Here is a 16,478-nt window from a genome sequence, read left to right as displayed (position 1 = left end):
GACTACATAGAAATATTTTTAATATTAAAATGGTTATATATTTAAGCTTAATAATTTTATTAATATCTATCTGGGTTTTTGTTATGGCATTACACTTGTAGTTAAATATTTACAGTCACAGAGTTCAATTTATTTTACTCGTTAGCAACACGATCGAAATATTAGTATTAATATTATTATACAAAAACAAATTTTATTTTAAAAAGACAACTGTAATTAAAAGCAGTCAAAATATATTTGTTGATTTTCTCAATGTGAGAAAACTTTAAGCGAAATGATTATTACAGTCTTATACACTTAAAATAATTAAAATATGATACTCAATTTTTCAAACAAATTGTTAAATATACTATAAAAAGGGTAGTATGTTTTTCTTGCCCTGCTTGTCTTCATTGATTTTAATATTTTTTTTTCAAAGTATTTGAATTTATTTTTTAAATATATAAATTGATAAATTAAATGATATATTTTGTTTTGTATTTGATATCAACTTTCAAACAAAATAGTCCGTAACTTTTATCTTAGTCGGAACGGGTTCTGAATAGACTGATAGTTGATAAGCATGTCCTCAACAATCTATATTTAATCTTTGTTTGAATGTCAGTTAGTGGGGTGTGCGCTGAGCTATGTTGCTGTAAATTTCAATTGTGTAATTTTGTTTACTGCTAACGTTTTGTGTGATATTTTGTTAAAAATACACGAAGTATTATAAATGTGTTATATTTAAATATTATTACAATTATTTGTTATATATTTATTAATCCAACTGTTAACATTTATGAGAAGGTAACAAGATATATATATTTTTATATAATTCAAAATCTTGTGTTTAAACAATAAGTGCATTAAGCCTTAATTATACGATTATTTAATTTCGATAATACTAAAATTACCATAAAAGTGGACACTACATAGTGGTCTGGAAAGTGTATAATAAATTTATTATATATAACTATTATTAGTGGTCTTTCGTGGTTTCGATTTATATTCTAGATCCAATATTAGTAATGAATGTTTTGTTTCAGGATGCTTAGAGGAAGAGTACCACATTTATTTCACTGTGCATTTTTTTTATCATTTATATATTTGGCTTTGGTCTTGGCTGGTGCCATAAGTCTTGATAATAAAGAAAAACCTTATATAGATCCATGGGAAACATATACAGTCTTTGGAGCACTTGTGTTATATTTTCTTAGACTCCTCACTCTATTAACTATCCCTCAAGTTCTCTGTAACTTTTGTGGGTTATTGTTTTTTAATGCATTCCCTGGTAAAGTAAAATTGAAAGGATCTCCATTGCTTGCTCCATTTATATGTATTAGGGTAGTAACTAGAGGAGATTTTCCTAAATTAGTTAGAGATAATGTCACAAGGAATATGAATATGTGCTTGGATGTTGGAATGGAAAACTTTATGATTGAAGTTGTGACAGATAAAGCTATAAACCTGCCAAAGCATAGAAGAGTGAGAGAAGTTGTGGTACCAGCAGAGTATAAAACGAGAACTGGCGCACTTTTTAAGTCGAGAGCCTTGCAGTATTGCTTGGAGGATAACATCAATATATTGGCTGATAATGATTGGATTGTACATCTGGATGAGGAAACTTTATTAACAGAGAACTCCGTGCGTGGGATATTAAATTTTGTGTTGGATGGACAATGTCAATTTGGTCAAGGCCTTATCACTTATGCTAATGAAATTATTGTAAACTGGCTGACAACTTTGGCGGATAGTTTTCGTGTTGCCGATGATATGGGGAAACTGAGATTTCAATTTTACGTGTTCCATAAGCCTCTCTTTAGCTGGAAAGGATCATATGTTGTGACCCAAGTGGGTATTTGTGTTATATTTACATAAAAAAAAGAATCTTATACAACATATCGTAGACAAAATGTAGTTTTCAGCATATTTAATAAAAAAATTATGTTTTATTTTAGGTTGGTGCAGAAAAAAAGGTGTCATTTGACAATGGTCTTGATGGTTCTGTGGCTGAGGACTGTTACTTTGCCATGAAAGCGTACAGAGATGGCTATTCATTCAACTTTGTTGAAGGGGAAATGTGGGAAAAGTCACCATTTACGCTATGGGATTTCATGCAGCAAAGGAAAAGTGGATTCAAGGTATACTTTTGGTTGTCCATTCAAAGGAAATACCTCTTCAATATAAAATTTTTCTAGCAATTTCATGTTACTCATGGGCAACACTGCCATTATCAACCAGTAATATATTATTAAATGCTTTTTGTCCGATACCATGCCCCCATTTCCTAGATTTAATATGTTGTTTTGTGGGCGCCGTCAACATATATATGTATATATTCGGTGTCATTAAATCATTTCCTATACATAGATTTGGTACATTGAAATTCTTTTTATTTGTTGGTAGTGCATTGACAGTCATACCGATAAATGTTGTTCTTGAGAACATAGCTGTTGTATGGGGTCTTGTAGGGAAGAAACATAAATTTTACATTGTTAATAAGGAAGTTAAGATACCTGTTACTGTATAAATAGTATTATTATTATTATTTATAATAAAAATTGCACAAATTACTTAAGAGTTGAAATATGATGCATGATAGGTTAATCTGTGTTTGTGATATCTTTATCAAAGATTTATTTAATTCATGAACAAGTGATTATTCACCCATTTTATGTTACCAAAGATTAAAAAATTTAAGGAGTAATATTTTAGTTTTGTGTATGTTAAAAATATAAATTGTTATTTATTTCCTTTAATTGCTATTATTTTCCATATGAGGTATTCTAATATCCGTGACCATAAAATGTGAGATTTATATTCATAATAATTTAATATTTGTATGCTATTTTTTTTATCTGTTGTTACATTTTTTAAAATAGTTTTTTTTTTTTAATATAACAAATTATGTGGCGGGGCCTTTTGTAAGAATTGTTGATTACAAATTTATATGTTTGAACCATTCACAAAAGTATTATTTACAAGTAGCAAAAATTTGAATTCTGTTTAATTTCTATAGCAATAGAGTTGTAAGATTTTAAGTGTTAGTATTAATGTATGGTTTAAAACATATCTTGAATTATGTACTTAATAAAGCATGTTGTTTGCATACATGGTGTTCAGATAAATAAGCTTTGTGTTCAACAGTATCTGATATGTATTGTCCTAGATATTATTAATACACAAAAATAACTTAAGTTTCTTTCATAGTTATTAGATTTTTCTGTAACAGCAAGTATTAGTTTTTCAATTCTTTTTTATTCACATTTATTTCTAATCAATAGTACCAGTGTCATTTCTGTTTTAATTTTTCATAGATATACTTTGAATATATACATATATATATTTATATATTTAATACTGTGATAATAGTATTGAAGTGATAATTTTAACCACCTTTCTTATATCACAAGTGAAAAACATTACTCGTACATCTAGTAGTTTGATGAATTTTTTGTCAATTGCATTATGTTAAACCTTGTTAAATTAATAAAAATAATATTAATTGTTTTTCATTAAGTAGTTACATGAAAAGTATTCTTTGTTATTATAAAATTGAAATGTTACAAATAAGAGTCGTGACTGATTTAATAAAAAATTTAAAGTTCAAAAATATGTGTAGGAAGCCTTTTGTAATGAAATTGTAAGATGTTGATTCCTTTAAACCTTTGCTAAAATTATATTTAGTACAAATAAATCTCAAAATGTACTTCGTTTTTTATGATAAAGATTGTTAATAAAAAAATACAGTAGCATCACTGTTTTAAAATATTTGACTAGTCATAATAAAATTTACGTGTAAAATCTAAATTGTAATCATCCATAGTAGATAGTTATAATTTTCCAGTAACATTTATATCTATGGCATGTTAAGTACGTAAGTATTTAAATTGTTTATAACATTCAAACTTCAATGAGTCCCAACGCCTCGTACGAATTTGCATTACTTAAACGACAATTTAAAAGTTTTTATTCATGAATCTTCACATAAGACGGTACAGCAAAAGTTTTTGAATGTTAAGCCTTTAAGCGTCTATTAGTATGACGATGTCAACGTCGGCTATGAAAACAATGTTAACACAAATTCCTTTAGTGCGAACACGCGATCCCTAATTTACTGTATGCTTCCCGATGACAAATTGAAATCAAAGCTGCTATTATACAAAACAACTCGGTTGTGGTCACATAATGCATTCGCTAATTAAAATTGGATTATACAATTGACGTTTAGTTGATGCATTCCTAATTTGATAGGTTATTTCATTCAATCATTCGAGAATCCTTCGTTACGTCCAAAAATTCTGTTATGCTCCGATTTAAAATAATGGTTAATTTATTTTCATGAAACCATTAATTCTCATTTATTCGAACATTCGATAAATTATAAATATAATTTAAATAAACTTAGAATAATAGTTAATAGATCAATTATAGGAAAGAAAGGGCTATAAATCTGCTTGCATAGATAGAATACCCATATATAATGTACAAAATATTTTTTTTCACGCGTGTGATTCGATATAAAATTAATGAAAACAATATCTAAGTCGATATCCCGAAGATAACGCTGAAGCTATTTGATTCACAATCAGTCTGACGATCAGAATATTACTTTTTTCAATATCACAGACCTAATGGTTATATGTTATATAATAGGAATGGTTAGTTTATTTTGTATTAATGATTGTATCATATTACTGTCTTGTATGTGTGTGTGTGGTAAAATAATATTCGGCACGATATTCTAGATTATATCTTATTGTGCAAATAAACGATGGCATATTGTAATGTGTTTTATTGTTCATAAAAGAAATATTTGATTGATTTCTTAATGAAGTTGTTAAAACTCACGATTCTTAAAACTAATATATACCTACAGTTATATGGACTTCGAAATTATATCAAAAAGTCAACTAAAAAGTTACTAAAACCGTTATTATTTTTGTTACTTAAGTATGACAGATAAGAATTGCGAGAATCTATTGATGAATCATAGCAGTGATAGCGGTTATCAAATATTTTGTCTGAGTCATCATGAGTTTTATATACTTTTTATATGAAATAAAAAATATAGACCGAAAAAGACGACCGATCAAAATGAAGCCTTAAAACTATGGCGATTAGTATAAGACATTCCGATATTTGTTAGTAATTCAATATCTCTACCCATCGTAAAAAAAGATCTGATTAAAAAAAAAGGTAATGCTCTCTTATTTTTCTTACGGTAGAAAAAAAGATCAAGTTATTATAAAGAGAGCGTGATTTGATAATTATTCAGTCGTTTAATATTCGTTATTTATACAAGAGTTAATATATTTAAAAACAACAAAACCTTAACAAAATTTATAATAGTATGTAATAATGCGTGAGCGACGTTTGGATAGTTTTTAATTTATCAATAAATTTTTAAAACGTTTTTTTGATGTAAAATACTAAATATTAGATTTAATTTAAATAAATAACAAATATCTATACATATTCTACTTTTATATGTACTACTGAATCAAGACCAATAATTAATACGATCAATTGCATACATAATACATATCTACACTACGTAATATGTATAAATGACAATAACAACTCAGTAGGAAACACGAACCCGCCAGTTTAGGGAATCGTGTTTATAAATGCCTTCACATATAGGTTTTTGTTGATTTAAAAAGTTGCTTGATATAGGTTGAGTCTACAAGCCTAAAATAAGACTTTATTTTTTTTTTCAAAAATTTTTAAAGAGATAACATAGAATGTATAAGGTTTCTCTTAGTATTAAAAACGAGCTTGAGGTTTACGTAATTCCATTATTTGTCATCCATTTGTATCTTATTACAAAAGATGTTTTTAATTGGAAAAGGGAGCGATAAGTGAGTTTTAGATGCCTTAAAGTACACAAGTACGCTGATGTACCGATAACGATTACAGTTAAGATATCAGGATATAACGTGAGTGCTATTTATGATACATTTCAACAGTCTTCATATCTAGTTTAATTTACGTCAAAAACAATTTTGATATGATTGGTTCACTTTACCATACAGTCCCAGCGCAAACTTTAAATATTGTGCTGTTCAAAGATTTTATTCGTTCATCGGCGACTAAGTAATCTTATCTAATACTAATATCAACCGTTATCGTAAACCCCAATTTATTGCCGAAATTAACCAAATGTCCATAAAATGCGAGACGGTAACATACTATTACTATGAAAAAATAACTTGCAGAATTATTTCTATGGATTTGAATTATAGTATTGTTTTAATGTTATTAATAGTTAATACAATATAAAACTACCCATTAATAAATAATACACCGTTACTTTTTTATTTATCTCTTTCTTTATCCATAAATTACTGCTATGCTTAGTTATTTATATGACTCGAGTTAAGAATTCCGCTACAAAATGTTTAGTAACATTTTATGGAAATATTACCAATTGTTATTTTCCTGTTAAAGTGATAACGATCTCAAAGATCCTAATCTTTGCCTATGTTAAAGTAGGAATGTCTCGGTTAAAAAATGATTCGAACACTTTAAAATAAAATTATTAGCTTAGTATCAGTTGCGATAATGGAAAATTTTCAGTGTTAGGCGATTAATGGACAGATAAAGTATTTATAAGTTGTTTTAAAATATTTCTATGCGTTTGAATAGATTAACTTATTTGCATAATATGTCATATTATTTATTATTTATGATGGGAACCGGTCACTAGGTTATTACGGTAAGTGCACTATCGAAGGCAATCTATTAAAACTTTGTGGACAACCAGGCGATTCAGATTGATTGAAGACCTTGCGATATTTGATTTACGTTTCACAGGGGAATCATGGTGTATGTATAAAAGCAGTCTGTCCAACCTATTAAGAGCTATGACTCACAAAAAGCATGTCAGTTTGTCCATCGAAAGGCATTATACACATACACAAAAGGATTAAGAATAAGCTTTACTTTTTATTTCAATCCAAAGATTCCGAATCAGAATTGATGATATATATATATCCTTCGATATAAAACACTTTAGAAATATTGGATTAGTTTTAAGTGGCAATTTGATGTAGGTACTCAATATTTTCTCATTATCAATACATATTTGTTAACCAGCCGGTCTTGATACTGTAACGCCATAATTTTTTATAGATTGTGGGAGAGTTATATCATTAAAATGTTATAATTTATTTTAAGTTTAGTGTACTCGACAGTGATATATATATGTTCCATCTCGCTTCTACGTACAATAAACTTTTACATATTACGTGAGCGTATGTTATATGAAGATGAATTGTTTCGTTCTTACATCCATTAATTACAAGGAAAATACTCATTTTATCTGATCCAGAGTTGTTGATTTAATTAATACATTATAATTATAGTGATAATATAATATATTTATTACAGTGTTTGGTCTGGTTCTATGAAACCCTGATAAGTGCAAGAATGTTTTGGAATTAATTAAATCTATTCATTTTAGGATGATAAGATTCCGTTTTAAATCATAATTTATACTCGGAAAATGGTAATTATGTGTATATTATATTACTAAAAAAATTTTTTTTTTAATTATAAATTTTAATGTAAATCTCATCATTAACGTACGAAATACAGAGTAAATAAAATAATTATATAATAAATAGACATTGAAAACTAAGGTGTTTAGTGTGGCCATGAGAGAAAGTGTTAATTACACTTCAAGCAGTTTCCTTTTTAATGCTAAAGGGGGTAACCGATCAGACGGCCTACCTGATGGAGGTAGTACCGTCGCCCATGGACAGCCCCAATATAGTTTTGCGGATGTGTTGCCACACTTGATTAGGGAAGAGTGGGAGGAAAAAATGGGAAAGGGAAGAAAAAGGGAAGGGTAGGAAAAGGTGGAAAAATGAAAGGGCAACCGGCTCTCTCACTCATTGGACGAAACGAGCTATTAAAGACTACTTCACGCCGATCTTCTGAGAGATGGTGGGACTTCCCCGGTCGAGGCAGCCCATGTTCGAGCTGCAGAAACTTAATCACAGCTAGACTCTACCACCTCTATCCTATTGGGGTTTATGCCAATTGTTAGAAATTAAACGCCATCCAAAACACAACCATGTTACTTTATGGCCAAAGAGTCTGTGTACCTTCACTCCATCTGTCCATAATGTATCCTTGGATGTATCCTAGAATACACCGGCCATCGATTCAATTCTTGTGTGGTAGTTACAAGAAACTCCAATAGACATGCAAACATTGACAAAAATTGTTGACAACGACTTATTTAGAAACAATCTAGTCAGCCGCGAGAAGTGTAAAATAATAAGTGTTTTTCAATGGCTTATATTTGTGTTTATTTATATCTCTCGATATACACTAATACTTCACAGTTACTTACCCTTACCCTTACTATTGTCAGTTAGATACTATGAGTCTTGGTTGAGGTGATGAGTACCTCTCATTTTACGCATATTACATGATCGGCTTTAATGCGACATGCGATAGATAGATGAAAACCATCGGGGAGATGTAAAAAAGTTTCATATTAACGACGTCATTTATAATAGCTACATATTAATTATCGATATCATTCAACTAATATTCCACTACTTTATATAATCAGCTACGACACGATTATAATATTAATAATAAATAACTATTGTAATATTATCTATAAATAAATTAAATCTACATAATATAGTGAAGAATTTATAATCCTGTTACTGTTAAGGGTTGCTTATTAAGTATAATGTTTGGGAATCTTTACAGGGATTGTCCTAAGGTTTAAATGGGAAAGTAGTTTTGAAAGAGTTATGACATTTGTTACTTATTATAAATATTGGTCAATTGTTTAATACTTTATCTTTTAAATAACCTTCATACATATTATAGGTACAACATATATTGCTATGTGATTTATTAGGCATTATATAGTTTTAAACACGGAAAGGTATCAAATATAAAGCGTGATTGCAAAATCTTAAGTGTTGCTAGTGTTGTCTATTATTAAATGAAGGGATTCCAAAGTGTGAACTTATCGTCTGAAGAAATATTTTAACACGTTGACAGTACAAGTTACTTTTTAAAAGGATTACATTGAAGCCGTAAGCGTGCGTTCATGACCCGTCCCTGGATGGCGCATGCCTCACGATGTCCATAAGTTAACTTTACTTAATTTAATAATATACCATGTAGTAAAAGGTAATCTTTTACCAAGGGCATATTATGGCAGTGTACGGTATTGTCACGAAGAGTAGCGGTCGAGTGTTTGTCAGTGATAGTTGAGATGAGTGATGAAGATTGCAACGGTGTTGACTCCTCCAATGATGATTCGAATGAAAGAGGGTATAATATTTGATTATCCGCAGCTGTTTTTTTTTTGGCTATGTAGAAATGACAGAAAATATCCCAGAATCCATTCTGTATTTTATTGGAGTATGACAATAATTGTAGAAGTGCAAACATGGGTGACTCTAGTTTTATCATATATTGATTTCTATATTTTTTAATTAATATGAACGTGGCTTGAGGGTTGTCGTGTTCTCATACTGGTTCATTATTACGTATACTTAAGGAGAGTGGGCTACATTATCATTACATCATTGGAATTTATAGATATGTCATTCGGTTGTAGAATAGTTAGGCTATGACGTACATGATGTATGTTTTGAATCTTGGAATAGCGGGATTTCGAATGCGATGTTAAATTTAAATTGGATGTTTTCTATTTGTAGATTGGCCATTGACCCAAAACTGGGATGCCGGGTACATTTTCCTAGTGACGTCATACGAGAAACGTGAGTTACGCACCAGTCTCGTCCTCAGTGACGTCATACTGTCTTGTTGCTTTCTTAACGCAGATTGGCACGATAGGTTGCGATCAATTAAAAACTAGCTTCTTTCTTCCGCTTGTCACGATTTCTGTGTGATTTCTTGTTATTTTTTATTTCTATTTATAATAATAGAATATTTTTTCTTTCTATTATTATTAAAAATTTTGCTTTTTCAAGGTTTCAAGTTACGTCGAAGTGTCTAATATACGATTTTTATATACCTATCGATTTGAATTAGACATTACATAGCTAGCTTTTCATTTTATGTAGACATTTTAGATTTGCACTTATAAGGATCACAAACTTTACACCGTTTATATAAAACTCGTAAATACCACAGATGATTATTTGAAATTTAATGCCCCATTTGACAAGGCTTCGAACTAAGGTCTACAGGCTGTTAAACAAAACTTGAGGTGGTCGGTTTTTGATCCTATATTCGATGTCTGAACATTATATTTTTACAAAACATTTCCACTTTCATTGGAAATGTTTTGTAAATAAAATTTAAAGGTTCCTTTAAAAATAAGCTCACAATTAGAGCTTTTATTTTATTACACTAGTTTTTGATGTGGTTATTTAAGTTTTTTTTTGTTTAGTAAAAAAAAACCTTTCCAAATAATAATTATATCAAATTAAGAATGAAGAATAAAAAATATATGTATTAATCTTATTACATATCTTATTTGTTTCTTATTCAATATTAAACAATACCCATAACTTATAAGTATTCCAAATAATATAAAATATTTTAATTTCATTGCTTAAATATCTCATATCATTTTATCTCCATAGAGATATATCATAATATGGGACATTAAAGACTCTTTGTATTTGTAACCTCATTATTTAGCCTGTATACTCTGTGTTTCTAATTTAGTCATATACAAAGGCAATTTATAGTAAATAATTTAATGTTTTGCAATGCCTTTGTTGTGGTTGTTTACTTTACAGTTCCACCGAAAACTAATAACCTTTGTTTGTTTCACATAAGTTTTTTTCATAATATATCTATTTATTAGTATATATTATCTTTATTTGCTTTTTCATATGAGAGCTATTTTTCAAAAACATTCTCTAAACAATAATAACATTTCATATTAAATCTTAAATAAAAGTAAACATCGAATTGTTTGTAGTATTTAAAAAATTATATGTTTCGTTTCCTTATACCGTAATTAGTTGGTAGGAAAGCCATAATGAAAACCATGTTTTTCTGATTTCTCGCGTTTGTTATTTTCACGTTTTATCGGATGTTTCTGTTACTTTGCAGTAACTGTGATCGCGGACTGAAATAACTTAATTGGACATCCTTTTGATAATTCCCAAGAAGCGTCGTCTTAATTATAACAATAAAATCTTAGTAAAACAAAATTTAAGTCCATTATATTTATAGACAATGGGTTCGAAAATTCTATATCTTGGATCATATTTCTTGTTGTAATAATTTGTCATTAAAATACTTATATAAAAGACGTGACAAAGACATTTTATTAAACACTAGTAGACCCGACAGACCTTGTCCTGTCATGTCAAAGATAACATTTAGACAAGGGAGCTGGGTAAAGGATATACTCTTGGTTCGTTTTTAAAACCTCAGATTTGGATTACAATTGTTGAGTCCTTATTTTCGGCGACTAAAACTCTAACTAAAGCTAAAAAATAATACAAACTTACTCTAGAGTTATGAAATCTTCGTAAACGATATTGAAGGTGTGCGATCTATCTGTACAACTGACAGACGACTGTCAAAGAACTGACAGTTATTCAAAATGTGCTACCCAAAAAATATTAGGCAAGTTTATAATAAGGGTAATAACTGATTTTTAAACTTTCCCCGCCATTTTTCAGTTTTTTTTCGTTTATAAGAACCTTCTTCCGACAAAAGCAAATATAAAAAAAAAATTTGAAATCGGTCAAGCCGTTCACGCGTAATGGCGTGTCCAACGGAGTAGGGATACATTTTTATATATACAGATGGCAGAACGATGATAGTTTTTGTTGGCAGTAAGCAAAAAGTGTTTCCTTGCTCGTTTAACATTATAGTCAAGTACTTAAATTCTGTCGTTTGATATTAAAAATATAGACGATTCAAAACTCAAACTCAAGGTGATCCTACAACAAGATACAAGTGTAAAGATAAATAGTTTTAACTGTAATGACATCATTCATTTAGAATAAAATAAAGAGATCGATTCTTTGTGATTTTATCTGATACGGAAATATTAACAACCTAATGACCGCTTATCAATGGACATCCGGCAAAAATTTCTGTTAATTTTCTATAGTAATAGCTGTTTTAATAAACTAAAACACATTTTACTGTGAACGGGACCGCATAAATAAACACATTCATTGTATATTTAGATCTGTCGCTAGAAAATGGAGAAGTAATTAGAATTCCATTAGGTACGTCGAATTTGATAATTGCTAAACATTTCGTAAAAGGTAAGTTGTTATTTTTTTTAATATTAAAGTCAATATTATGGTTATAAAGTTTATAATGATGCTGAAAATCTTTTAATTATTATTTTTTTCTTTCCAGGTAAGTGTTAACGACAGTTTTAGGATTAGAACAAACGTTTCACTTCACAACATACTCATGAACAGTCATCATTCGATAAAAACTGAAGTTTTTTACATACATAAATAAATCATAATACGCTGGAAGTGTATTTATCTTTTAAGATAGCATATTAACGTGTTAAATGAACATATCTATGCGATGTTATCTGTAAGCCTATGGGCAATGTGTCGTTACAATGAATGTATTAAAAGAAAATCGATCGGCCCTAAGTCTACGCGTTTTGTACGCTTACAAAACGAAATACCCTAGCTATTGAAAAAATGAATGAGGAAAGTTAATGTAGAGCCATTGTGCTGTAGCCTACAATGGAAATAGAATAGAAAATATATATTTGTGAAAGGCAATAAAACATTCATATATACGTATGTATATATATTGTTTGAGTTAAACAAACAAACTGACGCCTAGCAATCAAATAGCTGCTAGTACACAATTATTGCGATGTTCGAATATCACGGAATGCATGAACTGTTGTTCTTTTATTTATACAATTGTTTGTTTCAGTAAATAACAACTTAAAATTTACTTAGATGAGTTAATTTTATCATATATATGACGGATATTTTTTTGTGTTATAAAATCTAAGCCTTCATATGTTTGTAACGCCGGATATGTTAAGAACATAAGCTTAGTACGAGAATTTATAGCTAACCTGATTACTGACAGTTAAAGAGAAATAACTATTAGTATTCAACAGTTCGGACGGCGGCTTATTTATGAAAAAACTACTGCTTTTCATATTGATGCTAGTATGTTTTATATATGTGTGTAAGATATCTATTTTTATATTTACAAAAGATTCAATTAAATAAAAAAAATTGTTTCTTTTCTTAACAAGAACATGATTACTTTTATATTATATTTCATTTGGTGAAAGCGATATTAATTTGTTTTTAAATTACGCGAAATTATTCTTATCATTCTATTATTTCAAATTCATTTTTAATAATGTCAAATTTATATTAAAATTTACAAAAAAAAAAAAAAAATTACTTTACACCGATAACCGCCTCCCGTCGTATTTCGTAATTTTTAAGTACGGGTACAAATATTATAATAAAAAAGATGGCTGGCATATGTCATTTTTATAAACAGCTTATTTTATTTACGCAATAGGAAGATTCTGTGAAAGCTATTACAGGAGGGAGTTTTCAATTAAACTTCCAAAAGTAATCCCTTATTAAAAAGTTCCAGGTTAAATAAATTATTATAGCTAATTATAACTAAGCACCGACAGAGATTGTTTTAAATTTTCATAACAATGCGGATATGTTTTAAAGTAATCTTAATTGGAAATGAGGTTTTGTTTATCCTCAAAATATTCCAATTATCTGTAGTATCCTCTCGATTTTATATAAATGTTATACATATTGTTCACGATGCAAATTTATGATATATTTTAAGAATACAAATTATTTAAAATTGTATATGCGTTGGCATGTAATATTCTATACATACAATTTTGTACTTCGTTTTTAAACACTTATTGTATTTAAGAAACGTCGAATGTGCAAGCTCTTTAAGCTCCACCGAATAATCTAAAGTGTTACTAAAGAATTTGGAAGGCAGTAGGCGAGGGGCGAAGCGAGGGGCGCGGCCGCCCGCCCAAAGCTTTCGCCAGTCGACTTCAGCCTCGTTGGCGTTCTACTCGACTCTGGGCGCACGTTCTGTGAACCTAGAATAACTCGCGTAACTCGACGAATCGCGTTCTTGTAACAGTTTTTAAACTGTTCCCGCCTGTTCTGTTCTACTCTGTCCGTTCTGAATAAGTGATTCCTGTTATCCTGGTAATATTTATGACAATGTACGGCGGTGACCATGCAGCCGCCGCCGCTGGCTGACTCTCAACACGAGCCTACCACCTGCAGTGGTAAGTATTTAATTACGGTTACACGAAATTATCACTGCCACTATTCAAAAGATTACATTTTATATGCCCACTGAATAAACAAAACATTCATGTGATGTGTTAATAAATGATTAAAGTTCAAAAAGTTTCCGAGTACAGACGGTTAGGGTGAACGTAGCGTACGGCGAAGTTTTCACAGGCTTCCCCTTAATTTGTTATACACGAATAGTTTTCAGTTATTTTACAAATTTTTTACATGAAATAAAGTTTTAATTTATAGTTAAAGAACCAAAATTATCTGCCTATCAATTATATTCTAGCAAAACCAACGTTCCAAATAAAAAAATATGAATCATCAATTGAAATTTATTTTTACTCTTTGGTTGATTTATTAAAAGCTGTAACGAAATTAAATAAATTCTAAAAAATATTTATGTATACGTATGTTATCGATATGCTAATGATATGTTTGGTTTTTATATGCATAATGACACCATTGATTTTAGGTTTTATTTCTTTTAATTTTAGAGTTGACAGAGAATTTTATGAAAGACGAATATATGTCTTTTATTCTTTATTTTTTAAAGAGAATAAATAAATAAACAAATATATATATTAAGATATATAAGCTTTTAGCTCATAAGAATACCTATACGTATGTACAATGTTTTCAAAATGTCGCTGTGACTAGAAGTCGTCATAAAGTCATTTCATAAAATATCCTTTACGTTGCTCCGCCGCAGGCTAAGCTGTTAGCGGAGAATAACATTTTTATCTTCAGAAGTTCTAAGATAGATCTAAAAATAATAATATCACATTTTTACAGTAAACTTATTGAATAACGTTTATAGAAAACAAATCCTTACATGTAAGAAGGTTTTATTCCATGAAGGTTTTATACCTGTGGTTATAATTTTTTACGCAAAAGGTATGGAAAAGGGATGTCACCTATAACTGTGGAGACATTTATTTGTTTGACAATAGAACCCGTTATTTAGATGAAAATTTGGAATTGCCGTTAACCTCTATACCTACTTTTGTTATTCTTTTGTGACAGCTTTTATTACCTTAACATAAATTTACGTTCCATTCTCTGCTTAAATCCCAGATCAAACGTAACACAACGTCTTTGTTATTTATTAAATAATGTATTAAATATAAATTTAAGCTGACATTTATAACATTTTCTAGGTCATTGACGCTATTTTTACAAAATATCTATTTATCTATATTGTATGTGTATGGAATGTTATTTATTTTTGGTTGGATCGGAATAGATTGGCGACTTAATGACTGAATGTTAAGCCTTTCACTGAAAATTTGTCAGGTGACTGACAGAAGTTCTGTCTTGTTGATTGCTTTGCCTATATATCATAATAATTCCTCTTCGAAGCTTTGTTTTCTTAAACAGGTTTACTTTGATTGCTCGACGAAAACAGCTTTTATTTTGTTTATAATAAAATTTATTTCTATCAGAATATCAGTAAATTATTCATTAGTACCAACTTAGTTGTTTAAAAACTATGATTTATTGTTACTTTAAAATATTTTTGGAAAACAATTTTTTACCATAAGCAATTGCATTAACATTACTTTACTTTTTTTTAGAAAATAAATCTGTTTAATCTAACTGAAAATGTAAAAAATAACCAAGGTCGGATATACATTGAAAATTCAATAAAAAATCAGGTAATACTGTTGTCGAATGCAAACTAAGCTTCGTATTAATTTCAGGCTTTGTCTATTCATTTGACGTTTGATTGTTTTCAAATTTCGTTATAATTTGTAAAGTTTTCATATTTGAATGTTGGTAGTTGCGAACTGTTTACAACGGTAATGTAAGAAACGTTCAGAAATAACAATTTTATTTCTAGTTCAGCGCACGTATGAGATATGTTTTACGATTGGCTCCGATGTACAGGAAAGAATACGCAATGTTCGACTAAATATTTACATGCGAACTCGTTAATTGTTATAGCTTTTCGCTTTTGAAACATTATTTTTATGAACTATTATTTAAAGAAGCGTGTATGAAGATAGTACAATAATAAAAAATATAGCTACGAATATCGGTACTGTTTCCTCGTACTAACTATATATTAGGTAGGTATATGTTATGACTAAAATGCCCATATAAATAACTGAAACGCTGTTAATTTTATTAAATTTTATTTTTCGAAGCCGTTGAGGTCATTGTTGGAAACTGTTAAAAATAATCCGGTTAATATTTTTACTTCAATTTGTAAAAAATTTCATGCAAAAT

General features: G+C 29.2%; 2 protein-coding genes across 2 annotated transcripts in view; both read left to right on the top strand.

Moving 5' to 3' along the window:
- Positions 1–571: 571 nt before the first annotated feature.
- LOC116766422 (beta-1,4-mannosyltransferase egh) lies at positions 572–4,763 on the top strand. Its single transcript, XM_032656262.2, is given in 4 exon segments — positions 572–786; positions 1,026–1,830; positions 1,938–2,106; positions 2,109–4,763. Coding segments are annotated over 4 exon segments (1,383 nt in total). The 5' UTR covers positions 572–778; the 3' UTR covers positions 2,510–4,763.
- Positions 4,764–13,996: 9,233 nt separating this feature from the next.
- The window catches only part of LOC116766524 (eye-specific diacylglycerol kinase), a 90,302-nt gene continuing 87,820 nt past the window's right edge, over positions 13,997–16,478 (top strand). Inside the window, 1 exon segment of the mRNA XM_061522682.1 lies at positions 13,997–14,236. The gene's annotated coding sequence lies outside the window, so the exon portion shown is untranslated.

The sequence above is a fragment of the Danaus plexippus genome, chromosome 15 (genome assembly GCF_018135715.1).
Source record: "Danaus plexippus chromosome 15, MEX_DaPlex, whole genome shotgun sequence".
NCBI lineage: Eukaryota > Metazoa > Arthropoda > Insecta > Lepidoptera > Nymphalidae > Danaus > Danaus plexippus.
Note: the sequence above shows the minus strand (reverse complement) of the source record. Positions and strands in the feature narration are given on the sequence as shown.